The sequence below is a fragment of the Stegodyphus dumicola genome, chromosome 4 (genome assembly GCF_044657685.1).
Source record: "Stegodyphus dumicola isolate Sdum_Otavi_A_Nest chromosome 4, ASM4465768v1".
Lineage (NCBI taxonomy): Eukaryota > Metazoa > Arthropoda > Arachnida > Araneae > Eresidae > Stegodyphus > Stegodyphus dumicola.
In genome coordinates this window covers 10421444-10449393 of record NC_140771.1, presented here as the reverse complement: position 1 = coordinate 10449393, position 27950 = coordinate 10421444, and the positions used below count along the sequence as shown (strand labels likewise).

At 34.0% G+C, this 27950-nt stretch overlaps 2 protein-coding genes across 2 annotated transcripts in view; both read left to right on the top strand.

The window, feature by feature from the left end:
- The window catches only part of LOC118187804 (SEC14-like protein 2), a 66069-nt gene extending 39526 nt beyond the window's left edge, over positions 1 to 26543 (top strand). Inside the window, exons 10-14 of the mRNA XM_085814541.1 lie at positions 4159 to 4245; positions 10570 to 10676; positions 13282 to 13505; positions 17998 to 18140; positions 26199 to 26543. Coding sequence (XP_085670667.1) covers positions 4159 to 4245; positions 10570 to 10676; positions 13282 to 13505; positions 17998 to 18140; positions 26199 to 26284 — 647 coding nt within the window. The 3' untranslated portion in view covers positions 26285 to 26543. The remainder of the gene's footprint in view (positions 1 to 4158; positions 4246 to 10569; positions 10677 to 13281; positions 13506 to 17997; positions 18141 to 26198) is intronic.
- A 341-nt stretch (positions 26544 to 26884) lies between these two features.
- LOC118187654 (SEC14-like protein 2) overlaps positions 26885 to 27950 on the top strand; it is an 89850-nt gene continuing 88784 nt past the window's right edge. The window contains exon 1 of the mRNA XM_035357927.2: positions 26885 to 26999. The gene's annotated coding sequence lies outside the window, so the exon portion shown is untranslated. The remainder of the gene's footprint in view (positions 27000 to 27950) is intronic.

The window sequence follows — 27950 nt, the reverse complement described above, 5'->3', positions numbered from 1 at the left end:
GATACGAGAGAGATAATATGATGATTTATATTTTTCGTGGAAAAAATCGAACAAATATTTATCACGTCATATCCACGCAAAGAAAATTATCTCAATAATTAATACTTTAACCATCAAAGTTGATTAAAATTAAATAAACTGTTGATTACTAATAGTATATTTGTGAAGCGTATTGCATTTTATCAAAGGAATGCATTCCGGTATGCTGTTGTTCAGTATTTTTCAAATGGCCTGAAGAAGAAAGGTAATTTTCAAATAATATATATACTTTTCTCTGAGTAGACTTTTCCTACTCCGAAATCACATATACCGGGTGTAACAGTAATTTATTCTATTATAAACACACCGTCTATGAGATTATTGCGTTCTCTTTATTTTATTGATTTTTTTTTATTTTAGAATTTTCTTTTATTTATTTTTTATTTATTTATTATTAGCCCAAATAGGCGTTAGCCCAGAAGCACCTTTAATTTCGAAATGGCATTTTGCGTCGAGTCACTATAAACGGTTTTATCACTTTTTAAATTGTTGCCACCAAATAGTAGCGCCTCGTATTATATTTAAAAAAACTAAATAATGAAGAATTTACATGGATGTATTTGTGTTTCTCGCAATGTGAAAAAGCAACGGTACACAGAGTCATCGAATTGTGAATTACATAGTAATCCACACGAACATGGGCACCTGGAAACCAAAATTTTGAATTTCGAATATTTTAATTGTCTGTTTCATATTTTGCAAACTTTTAAGGAATTTTTTATTAAAAAACTCAACAATTTCATAGCGAACAGTGGCAACATTGCAGGGAATACTCATTTTTATCTCCAGCGCCAGAGACTGCCTATCGGAAATTCTAAAGATTCACTGTTTTTAAATATTTTTAGCTTAATGTGGCGTTAGCCGAAATGCTCTCGAAACGAGTATGTATCTGTAAATGGACAAAACGTTCGTTTGGACGTAATTATAAAATCTGAAAGCTTTCACATTTTATTTCTACTTTTATTTTTATTTATATTTTTAATAATTGTTCCCATGTTCAATGCTATTGCACATTGTTGATTTATTTTGTTAGTGCTATGACTTACTTGTGTAAGCCTCATAATAGGCTTTATCGAACACGAAGAGTTGAAATTCACAAAAAATTAGTTAACAAAAATTAATAATTTTTTTTTCCATTTACAGACACATATACGTTTCGAGAGCATTTGGTCTAACGCCACATTGGACTAAAAATATTCAGAAACAGCATATCTTTAGAATTTCCCATAGACAGTTTCGCGCGCTGGAGATAAAAAAAAATGTTTTATTTCCTAAAGTGTTGCCACTACTCGCTCTGAAATTGCTGAGTATTTTAATCAAAAGTTTGTTAAAGTTTCATAAAATATGAAATAGACAATAAAACAAATTCCAAATTCGAGCTTCCAGGTGTCCGTGTTTGGGTGGAGGAATAAGTTATTCAAAATTTGATGACTACCGTTGTTTTTTCACAGTTCGAGAAACATACATACAATTATTTATTTTCTTTAAACAAAATACAGGGCGATACTATTTGGTGAAAAGTGATTCGACGCAAAATGCCGGATTGAGAGTAATAGCCTTTCTAGGCTAATGCCCATTTCAGAAAAAAAAAAAAAAAAATCGAGGCTTATAAAGTCTAAATACTTTCGTACAGGGTGTATGATGCCATGATTATTTAGTCACGCTTTTTCGAAAATCTATGAATCATATGAATAAATTTGTTTGGATAATTTTTTTTCAAAGAAAAAAGAAGAATATCGCTATAGTTTATGTGATATTTAAAAGACGTTTAATGCTATACTGACGATATACGTGACATAAAAACATAGCAGATTCCGAATGGGAATAGATCAAAACCAATCTCAAAATGCACCATTATTTATAACGTGTAACACTGAACTGCTATTTATTTTGATATTAAAATTGAAACCCGAAATTTCTTTCTTGCCTAATCTATTCCTAAAAATCTTAAAATCGCGGAAGTTGGTTTCTTTGATGAGGCATTATAAGTAAAGAGAAGAAAATCTCTATCAGGAAGTATAATACTTTTTCTTCTGTCTAAACCCATATGGTATGCAATTTCCTTTTGCACTACGTGAATTTTTCCCTTTAAATACCTATCTCAGATTTCAATATTTTCCTTTCAGGGTGCACCATTACAAGGTATTCCACACTGATGATGAATAGTTCTGTATTTATTCATCCTTTTCAACGAATACATACTTGTTTTCAAAATATTTCTGTTTATAAATGATATTCGTACAGTCACGAAAATTCATTAAAGCGACATTCGTACTTTAACGAATTTCGTACAGTCCGAAATCAACCATGTTTATAATCCACGCATTCTAAACTAATGAACCTCATTAATGTCCTAGATGACTTTATCGACATCAAACAAATGCCGAATTTCTCGTGCAGCAGTTATAGAGAAGGTAAAAGACCTCAGTTTTGGTGTGCATGTGAATATAATTAAAAAACAAATACGTATTTCCTTTTCCCTCTAAGCGGCAAAGCCGTATATATATATATATATATATATATCCGATCAATGACAATAATTACATGTTTTAATTTTTCCTTTTACAATTGAATTATTATTCTTCGTGATGATTTAACTCCAGTCCCCGTTAAAACATTATTAACATTTTGCTTTCAAATTACTTCAAAACATCTTTCAAAATATAACTTACCAGTATGGATGCACACTTTTAAAATAATTCTACTTTAATTAAACTTAGGAGATAATATAATCAATTAATCAATACTGTTTAGGAAATAAATTATTATTAACTAACTTTGCAGCAATTGCGCAAGTAATAATAACTTGTATTCGCACTAAATGGATTTAAGTTCATACAACATATATATATATATATATATATACGGCTTTTACTGTATATGTATATATATTTATACTCAGTATATATATATATATATATAATTTAGAGTTAAGCTGTAAGAACAAACGAAAAAAGACCAATTTTGGTCAAAATTTTACGCATTGTGCTGCAAAATTAAGGAAATTAGAAGATAAATTTTAGTACGCACGCCAAAACGTTACCCAAAACTGTGGCTCCGTGAAAACTTCATAAGCATATTTAGTTGCTATGAAATGTGTGAAAGAGGAGAAAAATACAATATTTGAAAATTTACAAGTAAAATTAATAAAAAGTAAGCTATATGCTAAACGAGTTAAGTAATTTTTAACACAGTAAAAAAACAAATCAATTGAACGAAGTAAAATAAAAATAGTAAGCTATATGTTAAACGAATAAAGTAGATTTTAAAACACAGTAAAATACTAATCAATTGATCAAGGTAAAATATAAAAAAAATATTAAAATTAAGAAGCGGTAAATGGTTAATTAGCCCAATTTCAAGTTCATTTTGGCTTGTCAAAGAAATTTTTAAAATGAATTTCGAACCAAGCTAACTCCATTACGCGTTTCGCCGAAATAGACAATTGAAACTTTGCACGACAAAATTTTTTTAATGAATTAAATAAACTATGTCAAAAACCTTAGTCACAGTTCTCTGTTGCAATTTCCCGATATATATATATACGGCCTAGAATAGTTTTTGTGATATGTAAGAACGTATATATATATGTGCATATTAAAATATGTCAAAGAAATTAAGGCAATATATCAAAAGTACACAAATCCAGGTATGAAATACCAGCAGAATTTTTACATTAAAATCAAAAAATAATTTGTTCTCTTAGTAGTTCTGGAGAATTTGTGCTTTCGTAGCGAAACCTTGGTCGCTCAGAGGGTTAAAAGCAAGAGGTAAATATTTCAAAATGCAAATTTCGATTAAAATTATTAAAACTGCGTGTGCGACTTATTATTCTCTACTGGCGTTCTTTCTCTGTTGCGTTAGTCCATTTGGTTTTCGCTGATAAACATTATTTAGATAAGATTTTGATCAAGAACTTGTGCTTGAGCAGTGTAACAAAGATTACAAAACATAAAGCTCTATTAATTGTTTTGTAAAACATGACGTTTGTCCTACCAGTGTTATTCTTTTTTTATACGCAGTACACATTCATATGAGGAAGGTATAAAACACTTTTTACTTCATGAAACAAGCAATATCTTGCCATATTCTTAATTAACATTTTAAAATTTATTTCAGCTCCATTTTACTTCTATCAAGCATTCAATCTTATGAAACCGATATTACGGCAAACCCTCTTACGAAATATTCGAGTTACATCGAAAGGTAAGCAGTTTCAATCTTTATTCCTCCAACTAGCGGCCAGTCCGACTCGACGAGCAGGCTGCGACCAAAGCAATATTCATAAATTCTATGTACTAAAAAACTGAAAATAAAATGAACTATTAGTTTAATGTACTCTACACAAAGTTACTAAAAATTTGCCAATACAGCTATTTGTTTAAAATGCTGACATTAACAAAATATTTTCGACATACAGTGACATTATAAGCTTACAGTAGACTTTCGACTTACAGTAGGCTTTCTTCCTTCAACAACGTCAGAATATGTTTAAAATTTAGCAATGTTAATTTTTTTTCAGATTTTGTAAAACTTACAAATTTTTATCAACAAACTTTAAGATTTGAAAGCGAGCAGTGGCAACAGTTTTCGAAATAAAGCCTTTCAAGTTCCAGCTCGCGCAACTGTTGCCACTTCGAAAAATGAATAAAAAAATTAGCGTTTTCATGGTTTTTAATTAATAACTCGGTTAATTAAAGTCATGAGAGACATAATTAAAGATGAGAATGATCTAAATGGCTTCCCACGAATATTTTGAAATACGGGGAATTTTGGAGAATACTCTCTGGAAACGCAGCTCTCCGCCGTTCCGGAGAAGATGATGTCACAAACAAATAAACAAACAAAAAAAGAAGAAAAAAGGTGGGGAAATCTGAAAGGATTCAGATTTTAAATTACGTCAAAGGGACGTTTTTTTAACGTTTTGTGTGTTATTTATTAAATGTCATGTTTTTTGCACTTAAACCATAAAATTAAGCTCAACAGCAATGTCGCAAAATAATTTTAAAATAAGCATATCTTTAGACACAGTTCCGCGAGCTGGAGATAAAAAGTTTTTTTTTTCCGTAAGAGTGTTGCTATTGCTCGCTTTTAAATCTTTGAGTTTGTTAATCAAATATTCGTTAAAGTTTTACAAAATGTGAAATGATACTAAAACAAATTTCAAATTTGGGCTTTCAGATGCTCATATTCACAATAGGATTACGTCATTCAACATTGAATGGCTCTACGTACCGTTAGTTTTATCACGATGCGAGAAACATACATGCATTTATGCAGATTTTTTATTATTTAATTTCTTCAGATATAATACAGGGCGATAGTATTTGGTGGCAACGATTTGAAAAGTGATACGCCGTTTATAAGGATCCGACGCAAAATCGCAAAACGAAAAATATAGTTTTTCAAGGATAAAAACCCCTTTGAACTAATAAACAGACAGGCGCGCACAAATTTTAATATTACAGGTATTTAAAAAATTCCTGGTTGTTGTGTTAAAAAGAAATTAAACAGGATTATAGCACAACAAACAAAAATTTCTCGATATTTGGAGATGTGATTTATTGGCGTTTTGAAAGTAGTCTGTATATCCTTTCATATAAATAATGCCAACAGTTACGAACTACGACATCTAATCATTTAGCTTGTACGTGATTCCATTGTTAGTGCACGGATGATTCAGGCAATATAATAGGGAAGCTACTTCATTCTAAAAACAAGGAAGAAGTAATAATCACTCTAAATGATATGTAAAGAGTCATTGTCTTGGTTATTAGCAGAGGCAGTTTAATGTGTGCGAGCAGCTTTTAAGTTTTCCAAATAGCTAATATATTGTTTTAACTCACTTCTTAATACTGTAGAATTTCACTTATTGTATTTAACTTTAAAGAACTGTTAATTTATTTATGAGTCTTCCTAGTTTAAAGTCAAATGTATTAAATACAGCTAAGTGCAAAAATTTCATAATATCATGTTTAAGATAGGGTAGTATCAAATTAATGTAGTTGTTCGACTTCTAAATTAATACCATGTTTATTCGCATAATTCTTCTTCTCGCATACCCTCCCTAACTTTTACAGCATATGATTCAGAAGTTTCTGATTTAGAGTAGAAACGTAAAATACATGCACAGATGAGAAAGTACACTGAGTAAATATAAAAATATTCTTACCCAACAATGTACGAAATAAAACACATTTATCTCCAGCGCGCAAGACTGTCTGTCGGAAATTATGTAAACCTGCTATTTTTTAAACATGTTGTGATTTTGCTGTTGAACTGAACTTTATAGGGTGTAAGTTAAAATTTATTTTTATTTTATCTCTTAGATTTTATCGCTTCATTTTCAATAGTTTCATTCTTTTAGAAATGTGGTTTGGGCAACAGTTTTTCATTCAATTGTATACTGGACTGCTGACTGTTGAAAATCCGCACTGTTGCCACTTGGAAAATGAGGGCAATCATTCTGTGCAATTTTTAAATTTAATGTTTCTTTTGGGTACTGGACGTTTGTCGAGAGAAGGCAAAGGGAAGTTGATTAATTTATTTATTAGGATAATGAATATTTGTATTAAGGGATTTTTTTTAATTAAAAATTTTTTTTATCCTCGTGCACCACAAAGTATCACACGAGACTTACAAATCGTAAGTAAAAAAGGCAAAATAGTAAGTAATATCATCAGTTTTCAACAATACAATGAAATCATAACAAGGGAAAAAAACACAAGTAAATACAAAAGTATAAAAATGTATAAAGAAATCATTAACAGTGTTTAAAATAAAAGTCAACAAAATCATTGAAAGCTCGGTAGGCCGAAGTCGAGGATACAAAATCATAACATTTCGGCGGCCGATGAATTCCAATGAATTTCAATCTACATTTCAAAAGATTTCTTGCTTTATCAAGCAGTGGGCAATCAAAAATCTTGCTGAACGCTAAGATTGCAATTACACAAATTGGAAGATGTCAGCTTAAATCGTTCAAGATAAACATTAAACTTACCATGTCCAGACAAAATTTGCGTAACTTTAAAATTGAGCAACAAATCCTTACTTTTCAGTCTTTCAAAAATAGTTGGGAAGAATGTTTTCGTAAAAGATCCATTATCAGAAGAGATATAATCACAGTTCCACCGCTCAATCATTTTAGCTTTGAATGTTTTTTTAAAATAAGATTTTGGAATATTTACATCAACGTTAATATCATTTTTAGTTGCATTCTTAGCAAGCCAATCAGCTCTCTCGTTTCCATAATTACCCGAATGACCACGGACAAATGTAAAAAACACTGAAATACCCCTCTTCTCCAGATCTCCGACAGACTGCTGTATATTGACAATAATATCATTACATAAAGAGGTATTTTTAAGAGATTCCAGGGAAGAGAGTGAATCCGTACAGATTAAGTAGCTGGAACCACGTCCATTCTGGCTAATTATCCACTTGATTGCAAAATTAATACACAGAAGCTCAGAAATATATACAGTACATTCATTTCTAATGCGAAATTGGTGACACTCAATTTCAATATCATCTTCAAAAATAACATAAGCAAAACCAACTTTATCATCAAGCCTACTGCCATCCGTATACAACACAAATGAGAATGAATTTACATCAGTGTCCGTACTATCCAGAATCTGTACTTGTTGTCTTACAGAAGGATGTGGTTGAACAGACCAGGGCAATAAACGATCAAAGTGAGAATTGGAGTAATTTGCAAGACTATTCTTGTAATCTATAAAGGTCAGAATAAACAAATCCAGTGGTGGAAATCCGGCAAGAGAGAAAACAGCATTGTAACTAATAGGATAAGTATTAAGGGATGTTGTTTATTTCATTGTAATTTTGCTATACGTAATACATATTTTTGTTTGCTTGTTTTGATTTTTTGTTTTTTTGATGAAGTTGTTCTGCAGAGTAAAATTCTGCGCAGTTTTTAAATTTAACATTTGCTGTTCCCTTCAGACATTTTTCCAGTACATTTAAAAACCAGACTAAAGCTGCTTGTGTAATAAATAAAGTTAACACACGAAATGTTAATAATAAGAAAATTACGCCCAAAGGAGCATTTTTTTTTTATTATTTGCACACACATACACGTTTGCGAGACCATTTGGGCTAATGACCCTTTGGGCTATAAATATTTAAACACAACATGCCTTGAAAATTTCCGATAGTCGGTCTGGAGTTAAAAAACTTTTATTCCGTACAATGTTGCCATTGCTCGCTTAAAACTCATTAACTCTTTACAAAGTATGAAAAAGATAATAAAACAAATTCCGAATTCAAAATTTTGGTCTTCCAGATAACTATATTCGGGTGGAGACGTACGTTATTCAAAATTTGATGGCTCTAGGTACCGTTGTTTTACCACAATGCGTGAATATGAATTTATGCAGATTCCTCATTATTTGATATTTTTAAATATAATACAGTCCATAATGTTGGTGGCATTAATTTGAAGAGTGATACAAGGCTTTTAATGATTCAACGCAAAACATCGTTTCGAGCCTAACAGCCTTCTGGGCTAACGCCTGTTTGAGCTCATAATTTTAACTTCTAAGAGTGTGAGAGAATTTTCGGTATCATTATCAACCGAATGGTTAAATTATATCCAGTATGAATAGTAACACTTTGAGTAAACTTTTATTGGACAGACGTTATGGTATCGCTGTTAGCAAAATTATGATGCTTCTTCACTAAAGCAAAATATCCTACGTTTTTCAAAAATGTGCGGAAATTGATTAACCTCTTCGTCGTCCGTAACGCGTCTAGCGTGTTCAAGTGAAACTTCCGCAGCGCGGCCGTAACGCGCCTCAAGCGTTCTACATTTTAAAACTTTTCAACGTTTCAAACGCTTTCTAAATGTTTACTTGTTTGAGTTTTTATTTTTGTTTGTTCTAATATCTCCAAGAAGGCAGCACTAATCAGGAATTCTGTTTATAATTGAATTTGTCCGGGTTTTATGAATATTCGCGCCATTTTACATAAGACAGTGAGAGATGGCTTCAACGTCTACTCAGCAGAAAAAGAGAAAAAAGGAGGTTGTGAATTGGAAAAACAACAAGGCTATACGTTTGATGAGTACAGTCCATAATAACTCGATGATAGATGTTGGAACACGGAAAAGAACTGTAAAAAAACCAATAATTGTAAAAAATTACAAAAACAAAATGGGAGGAGTGGACCGCCTGCATCAGATGTTATCAAATTATCCTGCTGTTAAAAATAAACAGAGATACTATTATTTTTCTACTCTGCTTTATTTCCTTATAATTTTACTTAATATTCATTGACATTCATCCACTACGAAAGTCATATATGGAAAGTTATGATGCACAGAGGAAACAACATTACACGGAAGAACAGACGGAAGCTGTGGGGAAATTTTCGCGGACAGGAGAGGACGGCGGAAGGGTTAAGCGATAATGTTTTTCACAAAACATTTCAAATAATAAAAATATTTTAATATATGAATATTTTTGTACTAACTGCATTTATACTTATTAAAATTATCTATTTAAGTCATATTATGACTTGAAATTACTTGTCATTAGTCTATTGTAGTAGAGAGATTGCTCCTGTCTTTGACTAGAACCTTGAACACTAAATAGGTTACAATACGACTTCATAATTCTTCTCAGTTCCATCCCAAATTTTAATGGAAAGCATACCGGGAGGACCGGTCCGACGTCTCTCTTTTCACTTCCCGTACCACCAAGCTCTCAAATAGACTTTCGTTTCGCCACATATATAGAACGCCTCCATGCCGCAAAGACACTATACATTTACAAACACCCAGGCACAATTCCAGTGATATGAAATTATGCTTTGGTTATGAAATTATGCTGTTCCTTACAGTATAAGGTATTTCTCCCGCCTTCTTAGCGTGACTTCATGGTGTAGTGGTTCTGCACGCTGGGCCGGTATTCCAGAGGTCCATGGTTCGATTCCCGGCGAAGGCGATTGCTCATTTTCATCTTGCCTGCTTCCAAAAAGTACCTAATGTCTCTACAGTGGCGCCCGAACTAAAAGGGTGGGGGATGATGATTCTCCTCACCCAAGATTTGGCGATTGGGTCCGCTAAATATTCCATTGGCCCTTAAAAAAAGGGGGAGTATATAAAGTATTTTTACGCCTTCCTAGCATGCCTTCGTGCTGTAGTGGTTTTGCACGCTGAGCCGGTATTTCAGAGTTCCGTGGTTCGATTCCCGGCGAAGGCGATTGCTATTTTTTCATCTTGCCTAATGTCTCCACTACAGAATAATTTCTCTTTTAAGATAGGGGATTTGAACCTGCATAGAAAGTCTACATGGAACGTTTCTAAATATCAACATATTAAAATTTCCTTTCATGTATTTAAAAACTTTGTAAAATGAATACTAATATTTTGTTAATTTTTCCCTCTAGTAAGCCTATATTTTTATTGTTCTTTGTATCTTCATCAGTATGAACACATTTTCTTTAAATATCATTTTGTGTCAATGCATGCGGTAAAAAATATAAAAGTACTTTTTTTCCTACTAGAGGACACAGCAGGACTATTGCTGAAGTATGTGGACCCTGAAGTGTTGCCAGCGTTTCTTGGAGGCAAAAGGGTTGATTCGAAAGGAGATCCTATGTGCTCTGAATTTGTAGGTTTACATTCTTATTTCTGCATTAATATTAAATTTAAGATTACAGTTGTCCTTTCAAATAAAATACTTTTGAGTTTCATTGTTAAATTCAATTGTTGACGTATATACAATTAAATTCAATTTTTCACTTATACTTGCTACCGAAAATGATAAAAACTATTTCAAAAGTAATTAGCTTCTGCTTCATTATAAATACTAAAAATATACTTAGATAGTATCTTAAAAAAGTAACCTTAAATTTTCTACATTGGGGCATACATTCCGTGTGTGCTCTGAATTTCAGAGCTGACGATAGTGCAGTAAAAAATAATTAGATGTGTTTGTTATGTAGTAATTTGGTCTCAGGGGTTTTTCTAACTGTGGATGCCGTGGTTGGCAAAATATGGGCTTAAATGCGAGTTAAGAGGTAAAGAGTAGAACCCTTTCCGTGTGTGTTCTAGTGACAATGAAATTATTTTCTTTTCCCTAATGAGGTTTTGTTCACTGGTTGGTCTGCGGAACGGTGTTTCGATAAAGACTCTTATGGTTGTGACGCGTATGCTTTGTAGATTAAGACTGTTTAATGTGCAAGCGCCTACCTTTGTAAAATAAGTCTCGAATGGAAATAGACGCCAGTCTTTGTTATACGTTGCTTGATCAAAAATGAAGAAGAAAGAAAAAAGGAGGGAAATTTTGTTGAAGATGGGCGATTAAGAGTTTGCTTCGGCTACTTGTTTTGAGTTGGGTACTCAGAGGTTTTCGTCAGCCACTACTTTTGAGTCTGATGCAGAATTAGCAAAAATGAAGGGGAAAAAATAGATTTTGTTGAAAGAGGCCTCGGAAAGTTTCCTTCTGGTACTTTTTTTTGAGTAGAAACTCCAGTTTTAGATGAAGGTAAATTGTTCCAGTTTCTAGATTTCAAGAAATGATTTCGACAATTTACGAATAGTCAGAGATCACTGGCTCAAAGGATGTGCAGATTCGATGGAGAAGGTACTTTTTATTGACGACATATAGAAATAAAATGTGTGACAGTAAAGAAGAGAAAGCCGAGTAATGCGGTCATAACACTCCAGCGTAGGAGATATAGAAGTAAACTTGAGAAGCAGTCTCGACTTCAAGGAAGATGACCAGTGGTATGAAATGAATAAGTGCGTAAGATGAAAGAAACACAGGAACTCAAAAAAAAAAAAAAAAAAAAAAAAGAGATGGAGATGGCACGAGCAGTGCGATGTTCTCGGCGGGGGCTCCAGTTGCCGAAGCCTAAAGAGACGATTTCGGATACATAAGATATCGCCTTCTGTTTCCAAACTACTCCAAAGTACCTGTTCCAGAATGATATTTAGCGGAAGAGAGAAAACGGCTGCACCCTACGAACAATATCAAACTCCTCTATGTACACTGTGCAAAAAAAAAAAGGGGGGCAGTTCTTTATCTCCCGTTTTACTGGACGATTGACGAAATTCATATTGCGATTTCCGTGTCTCGAAAGCGCGGCAAGGCATATTGTACCTAGATTCATTACGAAGCTATGCAGGTGTTGCAAAAGCATTATCATGTCACCTAGTCATATTAAAATGGTTTCAACATTTTGAACATATTGATTGAGACTTTTTGGCAATGCATCAACATCGATAAAGATAAGACAGGTTGATGAAATAATTCTCAGTATATTACCTATTGACCACTCTCATAACAGCACAAGTGTTGATATTCTGTTGGAGAAAAGTTTGCCAACAATAACCAGGCGCGAACAGTGCTACCACTATCGAACAGCGGTGATTATATTGAAAATAACTGTGATAAATCTTTATCATACTCCACTGCGAAACTTTCAATAAAATTTTCATGACCTCTAATGCTCAAGTCCAACTTATTTTTTCTATTTCTTACATATAGTATGTGTGCTATTATACAAATGACCCCCCCTTTTTTTTTCAACTGATTAAATTAAAATGTCCAGTACCTTTTATAATGCACCATTTATAATGATAAATAATCACAAAGAACCTTTTGTTGAACCTTTAACGATGGTTCACAGATTAGCGGTAATCTTTAATCCACATGCGTATGATATACTTTCAATGCAATAATGCAGCATACGAATGATGATTTGTGAACGCATGATGCTTTAGAACTTTGCGCTATTTTTCAGTGAATATTATTTTTTTCATTAAGCACTCATTCTAGTAATTGGAATCACAAATTGCAATATGAATAGTTTGCAACATGAAACAAATCTATCAATTATTGTGAAAATTTGAGGAAAATTATTTCTAGAACCACATTCGTGATCAGCAAATGGCCATATTATCGAATGTCATTAAACTCTATTGTTTTCAGTCTTTTCTATGATTGAATGAAATCACTGTTTAATCTTGCTTTCTGGTGACTTCCATATAACTAACATACATAAAATATTTTTTGTAATATTCAACGATGGCTTTTTACTTCCAACCAAATAGCCTCACGTTCTTTCTTGTTCCAAATTAATTGGATATAAACTTACGCCTAGCACACAGTGTATCATGCAGCTTTAATTACTTTCAGTAATTAACACTGGGTGATTTAACATAAAAGCTGTAAAAATGAGGTGTAAAAACAACGATTTTCTGTTTTTTAGATAAAATATGGAGGTATGGTTCCTGAAGAATATTATGCGTGCAACAGAACTCATCTACCGAAAAAGGATCCCAATACAGAAAAAATATTAATTGCTGCCAGATCCTTTTACAATTATCCAGTTATCGTCCAAAAAGCGGATTCTTATATACGAATAGAGCTCAGTGCAAAAGGTGGTTCTATTCTCACTTCGCTACTCTACAGGCCATTTGATCAAGACTTAGAGTAAGTAACAAATATTTTGCATCATCAGTAACTTCAAGGTAACCAAGAATACAAAAACGAATAAATCCAAAATGAAGCAATCTATTTAAATGCGTTTTGTGATCAAAGAACAAATAAACCAGTTTTTTCTAGTAAATGTTTATAACAGCATTGACTAGATGGTACTTGTGCTTGCTTTAAAACGGCGGCTAGGTAAGCTTTGTGTATAGTGAAATGAAGAGACTAGAACATAACCTTTATATGTCTATCATAACTGGGTGTTCAATTGGTGGGAGGAAAAGCCGAGGTTAATTTTCTCTTAGAACTATACGTTCATATCCGACTTTTAAAGACGAGGTCACTAAGAGTGAAACAAAATTGCCCATAAATGTGTCCATTGCAGAATGTGAGGGAAAACACCTCTAAGTATTCTTACAGTTTAGTCTCGATAGACAGAAAAAAGGCTTAGAAAATTAATTGTTCATTGATATCTCTTGGAGCTATCTTATAGCTTATCGAACATTTACGTGGAAATTCTTAAAAATCACCAAGAATTGCTGCATGAAAAATGTCTGGATTATCAAAATTTGGACAATTTTCGTGCAAATTTGGAAGTTGGTATTGTGGAATACCTTTTAGTCCTTTTTTCTTAAGTTATTCTTCATGTTATAAAAAGTCTCAATTGAATACATTGTTTCTCGTTTAAGTTATGAATTTATTCAACAATAAAGCTATTTTTCAAACATCCACCATTTTAATGAATAATGAGTACTGTCAAAATGATCATATAAAGCAACGAATGGTCTGCGATTAAAATCAAGGATATTAAAATGCTAATTTTAACACAGAGTTGTAAGGGACATCTAAACATTTCACTAATATGTCATTGTAATACTATTTTATCTCTCTTTCTGAAAACGTAATCTCAGGATTAGATGTCGTCAGTCCAAATTAGCTGTTCATGAGAAATCAAATTTTTTCCAAGAGTAGAGCATTTTCATTTAATGTACATTTTTAGAAGCAAATACGCCAAAAAAATTTCTTTTTCATTTGGAGAAATGTTTTCCCTTTCAATACCAGTATATGCAGGTATCCTTTTATTTAAAATGTAAGTTGTTTTAAAAGGATATGCAATGTTAGGTCATCGGTATTAATTATTGACTCTTGGCGCTGATATATTTTAAATGCTAAAAGAACTATCTCTCACCTCCTAACACAATTCAAGAACTGCTGATTAGTGTTTAACAACGAATGATTAGCAAACATAAAAATTTAAGTGATATATTTAAATAGAAGTTTTCATAACTTTTCCAAAATTCATTAAAATTAAGTATGGAAGTCAGCTCAGTTTACAACTAGATATCTGGAATATTATATCATAAAATTTCAAGACGCAGACGTTTGCTTATCCTAAAATGCTCAGTAACAAAACCAATTTTTTAATTTATATTTTATGTAACTTGACTCGCACTGATGATAAAAAGAAGGCTCCAGAATCTCTCAAATTCGTCGCTGCACGTACTTAAAATATTGTATAACGTCTCATATACTTAAGTAGCATAAACTAACTAAACTTTAAACTTTAGTCTGTTTAGAAGACTGTATAGGGTATTATGACTTAAGTACGGCAAATCCCAGAGAAAGCTGTAAAGAACACTTTATTAACTCAAATTAAAGTTAAAAAATGGCACCCCCTCATGCTTAGAATATCAAGACTTGTATTTCTCTTGATTTGCGTTGGAAACATGAATGGTCCTGAATCGGAACAGGGAGCTTACTCAAGCTATGTTCAAGAAAGTGTGAAGTAGACAACACAAGCAAGAAGGGTATACGAAACCTTTTATTTTTTATCTTTTACAGGATCTTCCGAGCTTCGGAATACAAAGACCAACCACTTGTGGTCTGAACGTAAAAATATAAAAACTACTAACTAAAAACTAACTTTGAATTAGTATACAAATGCCTAGCACTAAGATTGGCCTTTATTTAAAGAAAGGTACGTATGTAGTACGCCGAGCTGCTTAAACTACAATACGTTTGCAAATAACAAGAGAGCTAAATCTCTGGCCTTAAAGGCAACCAGCAACCGAGTGAAAACTCGTAAAACTACAGTGGCAAGCGGCTTGCTTCCTATAACTCCTTCCTCTCTCTCTCTTGGCAAAAAGCCAGAACTTAAGTACTTGGCGTTAGCAAGACTATTTGCATAAACAAGTTAAAGCATTTAATTCTGGCCGGAAGTAGAAAATAAGAAGAGATAATACAGTTTTAAAATAAAATAAACGTTAGTAAAACTTAGGATCCTTACAAGAAAAGCTAGCACTTTTAGCTTAACTCGAAAAGGTAACGAACATCCTAATATTAAATGGAGTTAAGTCTAGATTAATGGATCACAGTTACATAACACGTAGGCTGGCTCATGCTCGAAAATCGGCATGAACAATCCTAATGGCAAGAAACGCTCAATGTCACAGACGTTTACTTGCTAGTAAATCAAAAATAGCAACGTGATCTGCAGGCAGGCAGAACACGCTTTCTAAACTCACCTTTCAAAACCTTTCCTTAAATACTAACTTCTTTCTACCTCATTTGAATACACGTGCGCTAATTTACATCCTGGTAAGAAAGTGTGAATTGAAAGCAAGAGCGATAGGAAGGGTTGCTTCAAAATAAAATTAACTGTTAGGTATATTACATAAATCCCCATAAGTATAATCTGCTTTATTGATGACTTTTGATAATGGTCAATGGGAATAAAAGAAGACTGCTGCTAAGTAAGCAAAAGTACCGTAATCAGTTTACATTACTTGAATGATTTTAAAATTACATGGTTTAAATGGTTCTAGGAAAAAAGCCCACAGGAATAATGCTCACAGAATGATACAGGAAAAGAACCCACACAGAAATATGCCCACAGAGAATGAAGCTCCACACGGAAAAAAGCTCACACAGAAGTATGCTCACGTGGAAATAAGCCCACTGATAAATAATTCACATAGAAGTATCCTTACATTTATGAATCAATAATTAATCTATTTGAACATCGTACACCTACATGAATTTTCTAAAGAAAAATTATTTAACTTATTGGTATATATTTCAAGAACTTTATAACTTATGTGTGGATTTAGCTGCTATATAAGATTAACAAATGTGCCGTTTTGAATTAAGAAAAGAAGGGGAGAAAAGAAGTAAAAATGAAAGAGAATTATACAGTGAAAAATTATTACAATTTTAATTGTTAAAAAAATAAAAAATTATAAATATAAGTTACACATTTTATAATATAAACATTTAGAAGAATAATGAATGAAAATTTAGAATGATTATTTTATTTAAATTACGTAAAATATTTAACTTTATCATCGATTCGATTTCATCATAGTTTCATGCATGATTCACTATTACCAAATTTAATTTTTCATGTTTTCTTTTTTTACTTCAGTACATCCTGTATTTATATTAGCTAATAACAAATGTTGAGAGGCTAAATCTTTTTTCAGCTCGTCAAATAAAAAGCACATACTGGGATGTCTACAGTTAAATAATGAATTTAGTGCGTTATGAGAGCCTTCGCAACAATTTGTGGTTTTAGAGATTTTTCGAAGGCTGTTTCATAATGTTCAACTGAGAGGCATCATCAAAATGCCTAAAAATGTTCATTTTATTTCTAAAATTTTAAATTTCTGCAGAAATTTTACAATTTTTCTGGCTCCAAACTTGAAGAACTACATTCAAACATCAATTTCTATCGATACACATGAAAAGTATGCAAAAAATAGAGTAAAGAAACAAAAATTAATTATTGGAAGTTACAGGAAAAAAATGTCGTGCAGGGGCAGTGGTATAAAATATTCCAGTACATGCAAAATTTTGCGACAATTTTCATGCTTTTATTTCCTGCCCCTGAAAAGGTTAATGTGAGCATTTGTCTATGTGAACATATTTCATGTGAGCTTTTTTCCGTGTGAGCATATTTCTAAGTAAGCATTTTTCCATGTGAGCTGTTTTCTATGTGGGCATATTTCCTTGTGGGCTTTTTTCCTGTCAGCTTTTATATTGTGAGCATTATTCTGTGAGCACTTTTCCTGTGGGCTTTTTTCCTGTAGGCATTTTTCCGTCCACCGGTTTAAATACTCTAATAAACATTTAAAATATTACTAAAGGAAAACGCTAACTGTAGGCAATGGTTTCATAGAGTTACATCTTCATGTTCCATGGCGCAATGTGTAGCTATTATGAGTCTTACTAATTATTAAGTGAATAGTGGAATTTTTGCTTATATCGAGTATAGTTTCACAAAGAAAGAACAGACTGAGTGCTTTTCGTTTGGGCTCCCGATTTCTCTCAGAAATTGATACGTACACCAGATCAGAATTGCTAATAAATTCTCCCTGGTTTAAACACTGCAGATATACATCATTGCGAATATTTTTTACTTTATACTGATATATTGTTTTTCAATATTATGTGTATAAAGTAAACAAATTCTTTTAAAGAATTTCTTTTCTATTAGGAAACCCAACATACCACGAACAGATGAACGTCTAGATCCGCATAACGAGGAACACAATATTCGCCTTGTCAGCCCACCCATTAGGCTTCAAGCCCATCTTGTACCAATCAATTACCACAAATTTGTTCCGTGGCCTGGTATTTGTAAGTATAAAAATAGGATATTTTTATGCAAATGATTGTAAACTAAAGAAAAACGTGTGCATACATGTGACAATAGAAGTGCAAATGCTTGTGATAGTTTATAGCAGTATAGCTTTACATGTGATTTTACTAATTATGTTCCCTTTGTTGTTACTATATTGCTTTCATTATTGAAGTTAATTTATACACAGATTATAATATCATTTGTTTGTACTCATACAAATAGTGTAATAACTTATTTTTTGAATGCAGTTTTATCTTAAATACAGTGAAACCTTGAACAATTTTTTCTTACGCGAGCTTCATGTAAAGCGACATCATAGCAAAATCAATCTGAGCATAAACATTGTAATGCGAAAAGTCAGGAATATAAGGGAGAGGTTGCCAGTTGAGTTACTGTTACATTATCAAATTGGTGAATTATAAACCCACAGTTGAACAGCCATTCAAGAAACCTCGCATGATTTTTCATAATCCAGCTTATTAGTCTATCCAATGAATCCACTGCTCTACGTTTATCGACGATGAAGTCAAAGACAAAATCGTAGAAAAGCATTAAAAGGGCTTATGTACATATTCTGCAACTATATGAGTACACTTGCATATACTATGTACATATTCTGCAAATATGTTTTAATTTTTATAACTTTTGTATTGTCTATATCTTCCATTTGTAAATTTTATCAATCAATTTGTTTGTATCGGCATAACAGGTATCCTCCACCGCCCCTGTTCTGTAACTTCCACGTCAAGAGTTCATCTCTTCTGTATCGCTCTAGTTGGCTCCACATAAATTTGACTTCTCTCATTTTTTACATGCACCTTCTAAGTTACTCACCAGCTCGAACCAGTCCTAATTCCATCGCCGTTCAAAGGCAAGGTATCTTAGCGCTTATTCTTCATACACCGCAACTTGCCTGGAAGCAAATCCAAAGAGAGGTTAACGCCTATATTGGCTAAATGCTTGTGCACCACCACGATCCACGATTTCCGTGTGTACTTCGCACATTGTTATTCACCTTGTCAGATCTGTCTCAATTATTCCACATAAACTAAATTAGATCCTACAATGAACCTGGCGAATTCTCGAACAGGCGTGAATTAAATACCAGCACAGAAGAAGGGTGAAAATAACCCTTTATTAATTCACACGAATTAACAGAAAGGCACGGACTTCGTGCGTTACAAACACACCGACCACTTGCGGTGGAAACTAAAACGTAGAATATAATACAAGTCAACCTGAAATAAATAGTGCAAGAATGCACTTAAGTTTACGCCTAAGAGGTTGACTCACAGGAATCTAACCGACGTGATACTACTCTAAAAAGGCCAAGAGGCATACTAGCGTGACCGCGAAATGACAACGACACGTGCTCTTGGCTAGCGAAACACGCTCTGAATAAACTGATATATTCACAAGTTTAAATAGCACTTCACTTAACTTTAAATTTACATCCTGGCGAGAGAATGTGAGGGGAAGTTGTGAAGTTTAGAACAGGTAATCAAACTTAAAATAAATTTGTTATGCAAAATAAGGAAAACCCTCCAACCTTTGATCTTGCTTTAATTTAAATTTGTAACTTTTGTACTGTAAATTATTAAATAAGATATCAAGCGACCGAAAACGGGTAGTGATAGCAGAAAAGTGAGAAGAAAAATGACTAGAATAGCGGTAGAAGTGATGAAAGAAGTTAGGTATCAGTGTCTCCGATCTTGCTGCTCAGTTAAGTTTGGCAAAATGACCTACATTATTCTCAGCAGCAACGACCAAGGAGCTGATGTTGCAAGAGGAACGACAGTTCTTGCGAAACAAGGATCGCATAAGCTTGAACAAGTGAAGAAATTACTGCTCATTTGAATAAAACAGCAAATCCTAGCTGGTACAATGTTTCTGAGGCCATCGTTTGTGTAAAAGCAAGGCGATTGTATGGTGATCTGATACAAAATAATACCCTGGTATAAATATTGACGTTGATATTTTCGAAGCTAGCAGAAGGTGGTCTGAGAATTTTAGGAAACAAAGCGTAGTTAAGTAGGAAGAAGCTGCCAGGACGAACTAAAATGCTGTTAAGTATTTGGTGCAACATTTCCAGGATTTCATAAACGTCTGAGAGATTAATTCCCGAGGAAGGTTTAATTGCGATGAAATAGGTTTATTCAGGCAAAAAATGCAGAGGAAATCATACATTGCCTATGTAATAACTTACTTAATCTTCTATTATCGGTGGTTCTTGTATTCTATTGGCCAAACAAAGACACTTTCCTTTAACTAAATCTATTTAATGAAGAGAAGACTATGTACTAGTATTATATACAGATTACAGGATATCTAGTTTATACCTCTCTCAACCACTCTCATCAAACTCTCAACCCTCTCTGCTGAAAACTCTTAATTAGCTAAACATACGGGCGGCGCAGCGCCCTCTATCTCTTTTTTCTACAGCTTAAGAGGAAGTAATATTACTTGGATTAAAGACAATGAAGAATAGACTAAAGATTGTGCTTTGTGGAATCGCAAATGGAGACTTTAAGGCTAAGCCTTTTTTTTTTTTTTTTTTTTTTTTTTTGTGTGTGTGTGTGTGTGTGTGTTCCATTCAGATAATCCGAGGATGTTTAAAAATACAATGCGATAAAAAGCAAATAGCTCGTTATGTGGATAGCCAACTCTAAGGCTTGTATAACCAGGCAATTTTTTATCGAGTGGTACATGAAGTCTTTGGCCCAAGTATGAAGAAATACAAGAAAACTATGTACCATTAAAGTGTCTTCTTGTAATAGAAAATGCATCTGCTTGACTTCCACGCTTCGAGGATCAGTTGAATTAAGAGTTAGATTTCATCGTTGGGAAGTTCTTATCTCCTAATTGTCTCCTCTATCCTAATTCACGGATCAACAGGTTATTTCAAATTTCAAGAAATTCTACATCAAAGCTCATTTACAAAGATGCTTTAAAATAACCTCTGACACAGAATTAATACTAAGCGACTTCTGGCAGCAGCATTTTAATATTCTCCATGAAAATCTCATTGACGAAGCCTAGCAGCAAGTGACTTATAGGACCATGAATTCAGGTTGGGGGAAATTATAGAGACTTTGAATACTCTTGTAGAGACATCAGGTATTTTTTTAGAAGCAGGCAAGATGAAAAATGAGCAATCGCCTTCCTTGGGAATCAAACTACGGACCTCTGGAATACCGGCCCAGCATGCTGAACCACTACACCACGAAGGCACGCTAGGAAGACGGATATACTCCCCCTTTTAAAGGACGACTGGGGTTTTTAGGGGACCCAATCGCCAAATCCTGGATGAGGAGAATCATCATCCAACATCCTTTTAGTTCGGGCGCAACTGTAGAGATATTAGGTTAATTGGAAGCAATGGAGATTGAAAAAATAACAACCGCCTTCCGCCGGGAACCGAACCACGGACCTCTGGAATACTGGCCCAGCGTGCAGAACCACTTTACCACGAAGGCATGCTAGTAAAGGCGGGAGAAATACCTTATACTCTGACACTGAGGAGGCTCTGGTTATCGATGACAATGTGACTTTAGGGCAAAAATATGAGTTTGGAAGCTAACGGTGAAGACGTGAAGGAATTGCTAGGAGACCGCAAAAACGAACTCATTTCGGAAGAACTGGAACAACTTCATAGACAACAACGAAAGGTGACTGTGGTGGAAGTATCTTCATATAAGGAAGCAGGAAGGAAGGAAGTTCCTATTTATTCAATCCACGATATTTGGCCAAAATGGACTCATAAGCTTCATAGAGCATTATCAGGTTCAATGTTCCGTCTTACCTTCTTCGGGAACATGCAAGGACCTGACTCGGAACAGAGAGCTTACTAAAGCTATGTTCAAAACTGTGGGAAGTAGACAGGATACACAAGAAGGGTATACAAAACCCTTTATTTTTCTCTATTTACAATAATTTCCGTACTTCGGAATACAAAGATCCACTACTTGTGGTCTAAACGTAAAAATATAAAAATAAAACTAAACTCTAATTTAACTTTAAAATCATAAACGTGGAAGATTGGCCTTATATTAACAGGAAGCCGTATGTAGTACAGAGAACTGTGAACACTACAATACGTTTAAAGTTATCGAGAGGATTAAACCTCTGGCCTGGAAGGCAACCAGCAACTGAGTAAAACTTCTAAGGTAAGCGGCCTGCTTCGACTAACTGCTTCCTCTCTTTCGCTTGGCAAAAAGCCACAACTTAAATACTTGGCGCTCGCCAGACAAACTTTGCATAAATACATTAACGCTTATAATTCTGGCCGGAAGTAGAAAATAAGAAGTGATAGTAAAGATTTAAAATAAAATAAACCTTAGTAAAACTTAAGATCCTTACAGCAATACCCCCCTGAAAAAACACTAGTAAATCGTAGTATAAATATTTTCTATGACAATGTCCTCTCTTAATTTAGGAATATTTTAAAATGTAGACAGAAACAAATCACATTGTATCAATTTTGTCTTAGCGATTTTCAAGTACTAGCGAAGTGCGCTGAGAGAAACAAAATTAATGAAATAAAAAATAAAGATGATGATGAAGAAAGACAGTAAGTACATGATATTTTAATGGCAATAAAATAAAGAAAGACACCTAAATATGCATAAGTAAACATTTCAAATAGAGGAACGAATGAATCCATTTTACATAAAAATACATACTATGGAAAAAATTGTTTCGGTCAACGAACATTTCGGATGACGAACTATCTTCGGGAGTCGATTAAGCCTGTGAATCAAGATTTTATTGTATACTCAAAATAGTTAAAGCGATTTAAAATGGCATTACTATAAGATAATAAAAGGAAGTTTCTACGTTTTATTTACATATACACTGGTGTGCAAAAATTAAGGACGAAGTCGAAAAATTTGCATATCAGCTGAACGAAGAGGCAGAGCGGACAGAAAAACCAATCGGGAGATTAAGTAAGGTGATGTACGGTAGCACATGCGCAGATATGCAGGTAGACGGGGGAGTGTCTGAGTAGTATAAAGCATGTTGTCGGTGTAAGATCAGTATTTCTGGCAAAGAGATTGCACGCCGTATAGCAGTTAAAATCACACCGAGTTGCTGCCTCAGCGAGAAATGGCGAATAATCAATCTGTTAGACGACATCTGGATGCTTTTACCCGAGGTCGAATCATTGGGAAGTTGGAGGAAGGCCGCAGTGTGACAAGTGTAACTGCAGAGTTCGGAATTGCTCACAGCATCGTTTCACAACTTTGGAGACAATTTCAAACTACAGGAACAGCTATCCGGGGGTTTAGTAGTGGTCGTCCACGAGGAACCACACCTGCAGATGACCGGTATATTGCCTTACAGGGCAGAAGAAACAGGCGGCAGACAGCGGGTGAAATCGCTAGACACACGACACAGGCGACTGGACGACCGATATCGCGTTTTACCCTGGCCAGAAGACTGCACGGTGGTGGTCTGTTTGCACGACGCCCTGTACGGTGTGTACCTCTAACGCCTACCCATCGGAGAAGGCATTCTCTATGGTGCCGGGAACACCGGAATTGCAGAGACAATGAATGGGGACGAGTACTCTTTACAGATGAGAGCAGATTCAGTCTGAGTAGCGATTCTCATCGCATACTCATCTGGAGAGAACGGGGAAGCCGCAATCATCCCTCGAACATCATTGAAAGGGACAGGTATGGAGGTGGCGGTGTTCTCGTTTTGGGAGGCATCATGCTTGGTAGTCGTACAGACCTTCACATCTTCGACGCAGGTTCAGTCAACGGGACCCGTTATTGTAACGAGATTCTTCTTCCATATGTGCGTCTTTTTAGGGGCGCTATGGGCCCGCAGTTCCTTTTCATGGACGACAATGCACCATGTCATCGCACAGTAGCTGCCGAACAGTTCTTAGAGAGTGAGGATATTGAACGTATGGATTGGCCGGCACGATCTCCGGATCTCAATCCCATCGAGCATGTATGGGATTTTCTAGGCAGAGGCTTGGCAGCTCGTACCTTACCACCAGTAACGATTCCGGAGCTTCGATTGGCGCTGCAAGAGGAATGGGCAGCAATGCCTCAACATCTCATTGACACCCTCATTCTCAGCATGGGCAAACGCTATGAAACCTACCTAGCAATGAGGCGAGATCATATCCCCTATTAAAGATCGGATGTTTCTTGCTGGACACCCATCACAGGGATGTTTCGGCCTTCAGTCGCATTGCGCTCCATGCTACTTTTTCAATAAAGCTTCTTTTTATCCCTCTGATTTCTCTTTTAGTAAGTGTTGCTTACATTACTCATGTCCTTACGTATTGGGGATCTTACGATATTAAATGTGTTGATTTGGAAAGCTTTTGTACAAAGTTATCTTGAAAAAACCGTCTCGTCCTTAATTTTTGCACACCAGTGTATTTAATTTAAAGTTCTTTAATTACAGAAACTGTTTCAAGACGATTAATTTTTAGTCCAAAGGAACTTGATTTTTAGTCCCTTATGGACAACTGTTTTCTTTTTGCGATTTTGCATTAAATCACTATAAATCTCCGTTTCACTTTTCAAACTGTTGCCACCCAATGTTAGAGTCCTGCATTATATTTGAATAAATTAAATAATGAAAAATCTGCAGAAATGTATGTTTATTTCTCGCATTGTGATAAAATAACGGTACATAGAACCATCAAATTTTGAATGACGTATTCCTCCTACAAATATGGGGATAGGGAAGACCCAATTTGAAAATTGGAATTTGTTTTATGCTCGATTTCATATTTTGTAAAACTTTAAAGAATTTCTGATTAACAAACTTAAGGATTTCAAAGCGAGCAATGGCAATACTCTACGGTGGGGAACCTTTTTATCTCTAGCGCGCGGAACTGTGTATCGGAAATTTTAAAAATAGGCTCATTTTAAAATTATTTTGCTGCATTGGTATTGAACTGAATTTTATGATTTAAGTGCAAAGAACGTGAAAATCATTTAAAATCTGAAACCTTTCAGATTCTGTTTTATTTCGTACTTTGAGTATATCATTTTTTGCTATTTTCGTAGCAAAAATAATGTGCCTTTTTTAGTTTATATCAAGTTTGCATGCAAATACGACATAAGGCAACATATTTAATACCCCCTTAATGGAAAGCAAGAGCAGAGTAAAAACCTATCACATATGTTTCTGCTACGCGGGAGTGGACATCGAAAGGGACATTTACTATGAAACCGCCCATTTCCACGAAATCCGCGTAATTAAGTTACCATTTTCACTTACTACAGAAACGTGAACGCCAAACACTAATCGATTACCGCTCAGACTGGGATCGCTTGATACTTCAGAAGCAGAACTTTCATCTGATCTGTTGATCTCTACGCGGGACAGAGCTGTAGACGGTACATTTTCGGCGCAGTTTCAAAATATCCCACGTAGCCGGGACATCGCTTCCAGCGGAGCGTTTTCTTCTAGGAATCCTCCCGTTTAAACCAATGCTACCAGAATCTCGTTTCTCAGAAATGTTCCGTGTAGGAGGAACCGTCGTTAGATGTGATTAATTCTTAAATCTTGTTCCCATGTTATGGTTCTCAGTACAGAAGGAAAGAAATTCATACAACTTTCATATTCTTAATAGTTTTCCTACAGAGCGATTTATTTTGGGGCAGAAAACAAAAAACAAAACAAAACAAAAAATCAATGATGCCCTTCGAACCCCATACCTCCCGACTGCCAGCTGGATATGTTTCCGACTGCATTTGAAAGAAGTAAGAAAAGAAATGATAGCTTACAAATTTGCGTTAAAAAGTTCAGTTGGTTGCCTTTTATCAGATATAAGAATTTTATTTCCGATATTTTCTTCACACTCTGATAAAGGATTAATTTCGTGCCATGACGTTGTTGACAAATAATCCATATAAGCTTCAGTTAATAAATTCTGGTATTTATATATTGCATATATGTTTACTTTCTTTTTCTTTTTCATTATTTCCATTTCACATGATACACATTATTTTTCATATAAATTAATGCGGTTTTCATTAAAAATGTTTGAACATTCAAACTATACCATTATCTTTTTACAGATATATTCAAGTTCGATAACACTCACAGCTGGATGAAATCAAGAAGAATTGACTTCAACATTCAAGTTGAACCTCATTGCTCCTGATGCTTTTATTAAAAGAATATGGAAATCTTATACAACTGCACAACAATTGTTTGAAAATGGCAATGCAACTGTGGAAAACTGCATAGAGGCCGATTTCCTAAATTTCAGGAAAATAATCATTCTGTTGCTCTCTCATCTCATTTCATGTGCGATTTAGATGACATTATGAAATTATTTTTCAAACTTTTCAATATCATGGACGTTTTCCTTCAAAAATAATATTACATTTTTAATTAAACAATTTAATAATAAATAGAAAACAAAAATTTGTTTCTTTAGATAATAATATGAATGAAAAAACACCCCTTTTAGCATAATATGAAATCTGAAAGCTTTCAGATTTTTTTGAACTTTTTTTATTATTATATATTATGTATTTATTATATTATATAAACATTGATGATGATTTGAGTTTATACAAACCAAAAATTATAAAAGACAATTGTCTGATATAATTGGAGGAAGAGATATGAATCTGTAGTAAGTATGTCATATTGCGTGATCAAGAGTCAATTCTAGTAAACCAATTTAAAAGCAATTCGGGAAAGATAAGATATCGAGAGCTAAGAAGTGGGAATGTGTTATCAAAAAACGCAACTGAGTCGCATAGATAGAGATGCACTTTTCAATTTATCGGGCAGAAGGCAAACGATGTCGAAATCCACAAACCAGAAGTACTGCGACGTGATGAACGAGGTTCCCGAGTTCAATAAGCGTAAGAAAAATCTGCCATGCTTTTCTTAAAAATATCCATTATTTCACCTTCCGTATCATTTGATTCATTTTAGAGCATTTTATGGAAATTATTGTGACTTTCCTTATATGATACTTTCTCATCAATGTAAAGCTATGAATTGTTTAATGCGTTTCAATCAAATCTTTCGCTGCTTTTTATGACATAAGTTTGGAAACAAAAATATTCATTTCTTTCCTTTTAAATAGTTAAAAAGTCGTTTGGGTTAGCTCAAAATTGTTTGTTTTACGAAAATTATAGCTACAAAACTCATTTTTATGTTCATTTATGTATATGTTTAGAATTTTGTCGCTTGATAATGCTAAACTTGTGCTTACTTTAAATATTTCTGCAGCAGCTTTTTATCTCCTTTTTGAAGTTCCTGATTTAATACTTCTCTCTGTTATTAAAGAATGTAAACAACAAGAAGCAACATAATATGAGTAAATTTTGAAGGACAAGTTTCAATGGTTTAAGTATAGAACAATCTTTTTCAATCACAAGTTGCCTAAGTGCAAATGAACGAGATAGAATATGGTGATAAGCATTACAGGAAAGAAGTCAGGCTGCTGGCGCCATCTATCGATGAAACAAGAAAACTAAAACATAATTTCCTCAAACGCTGAGGGTAAAGATGGACTTGAATTAGTGTCGTTAACTGGAACAAAAAGTTTTATTTGAATGTGAAACGTTTAAGAAAATCTAATTCAACAATGCAAATTCTTTTGAATAATTTTGGCTTCAGAAAAATGACAAGTGTGATTTTCTGACCAACAGGGCTCGATAATAGAGATCTTTTTATGATTTAGACTTTCTTAAATACCGTTACTTAAAAAAATGGAAATGTTTCAACAAAGAACCCCATGCAGATATACGGCAGATTTAAATGAAAGAAATTGGCGCCATCTATTGATTGACTACTGGCGCCATCTA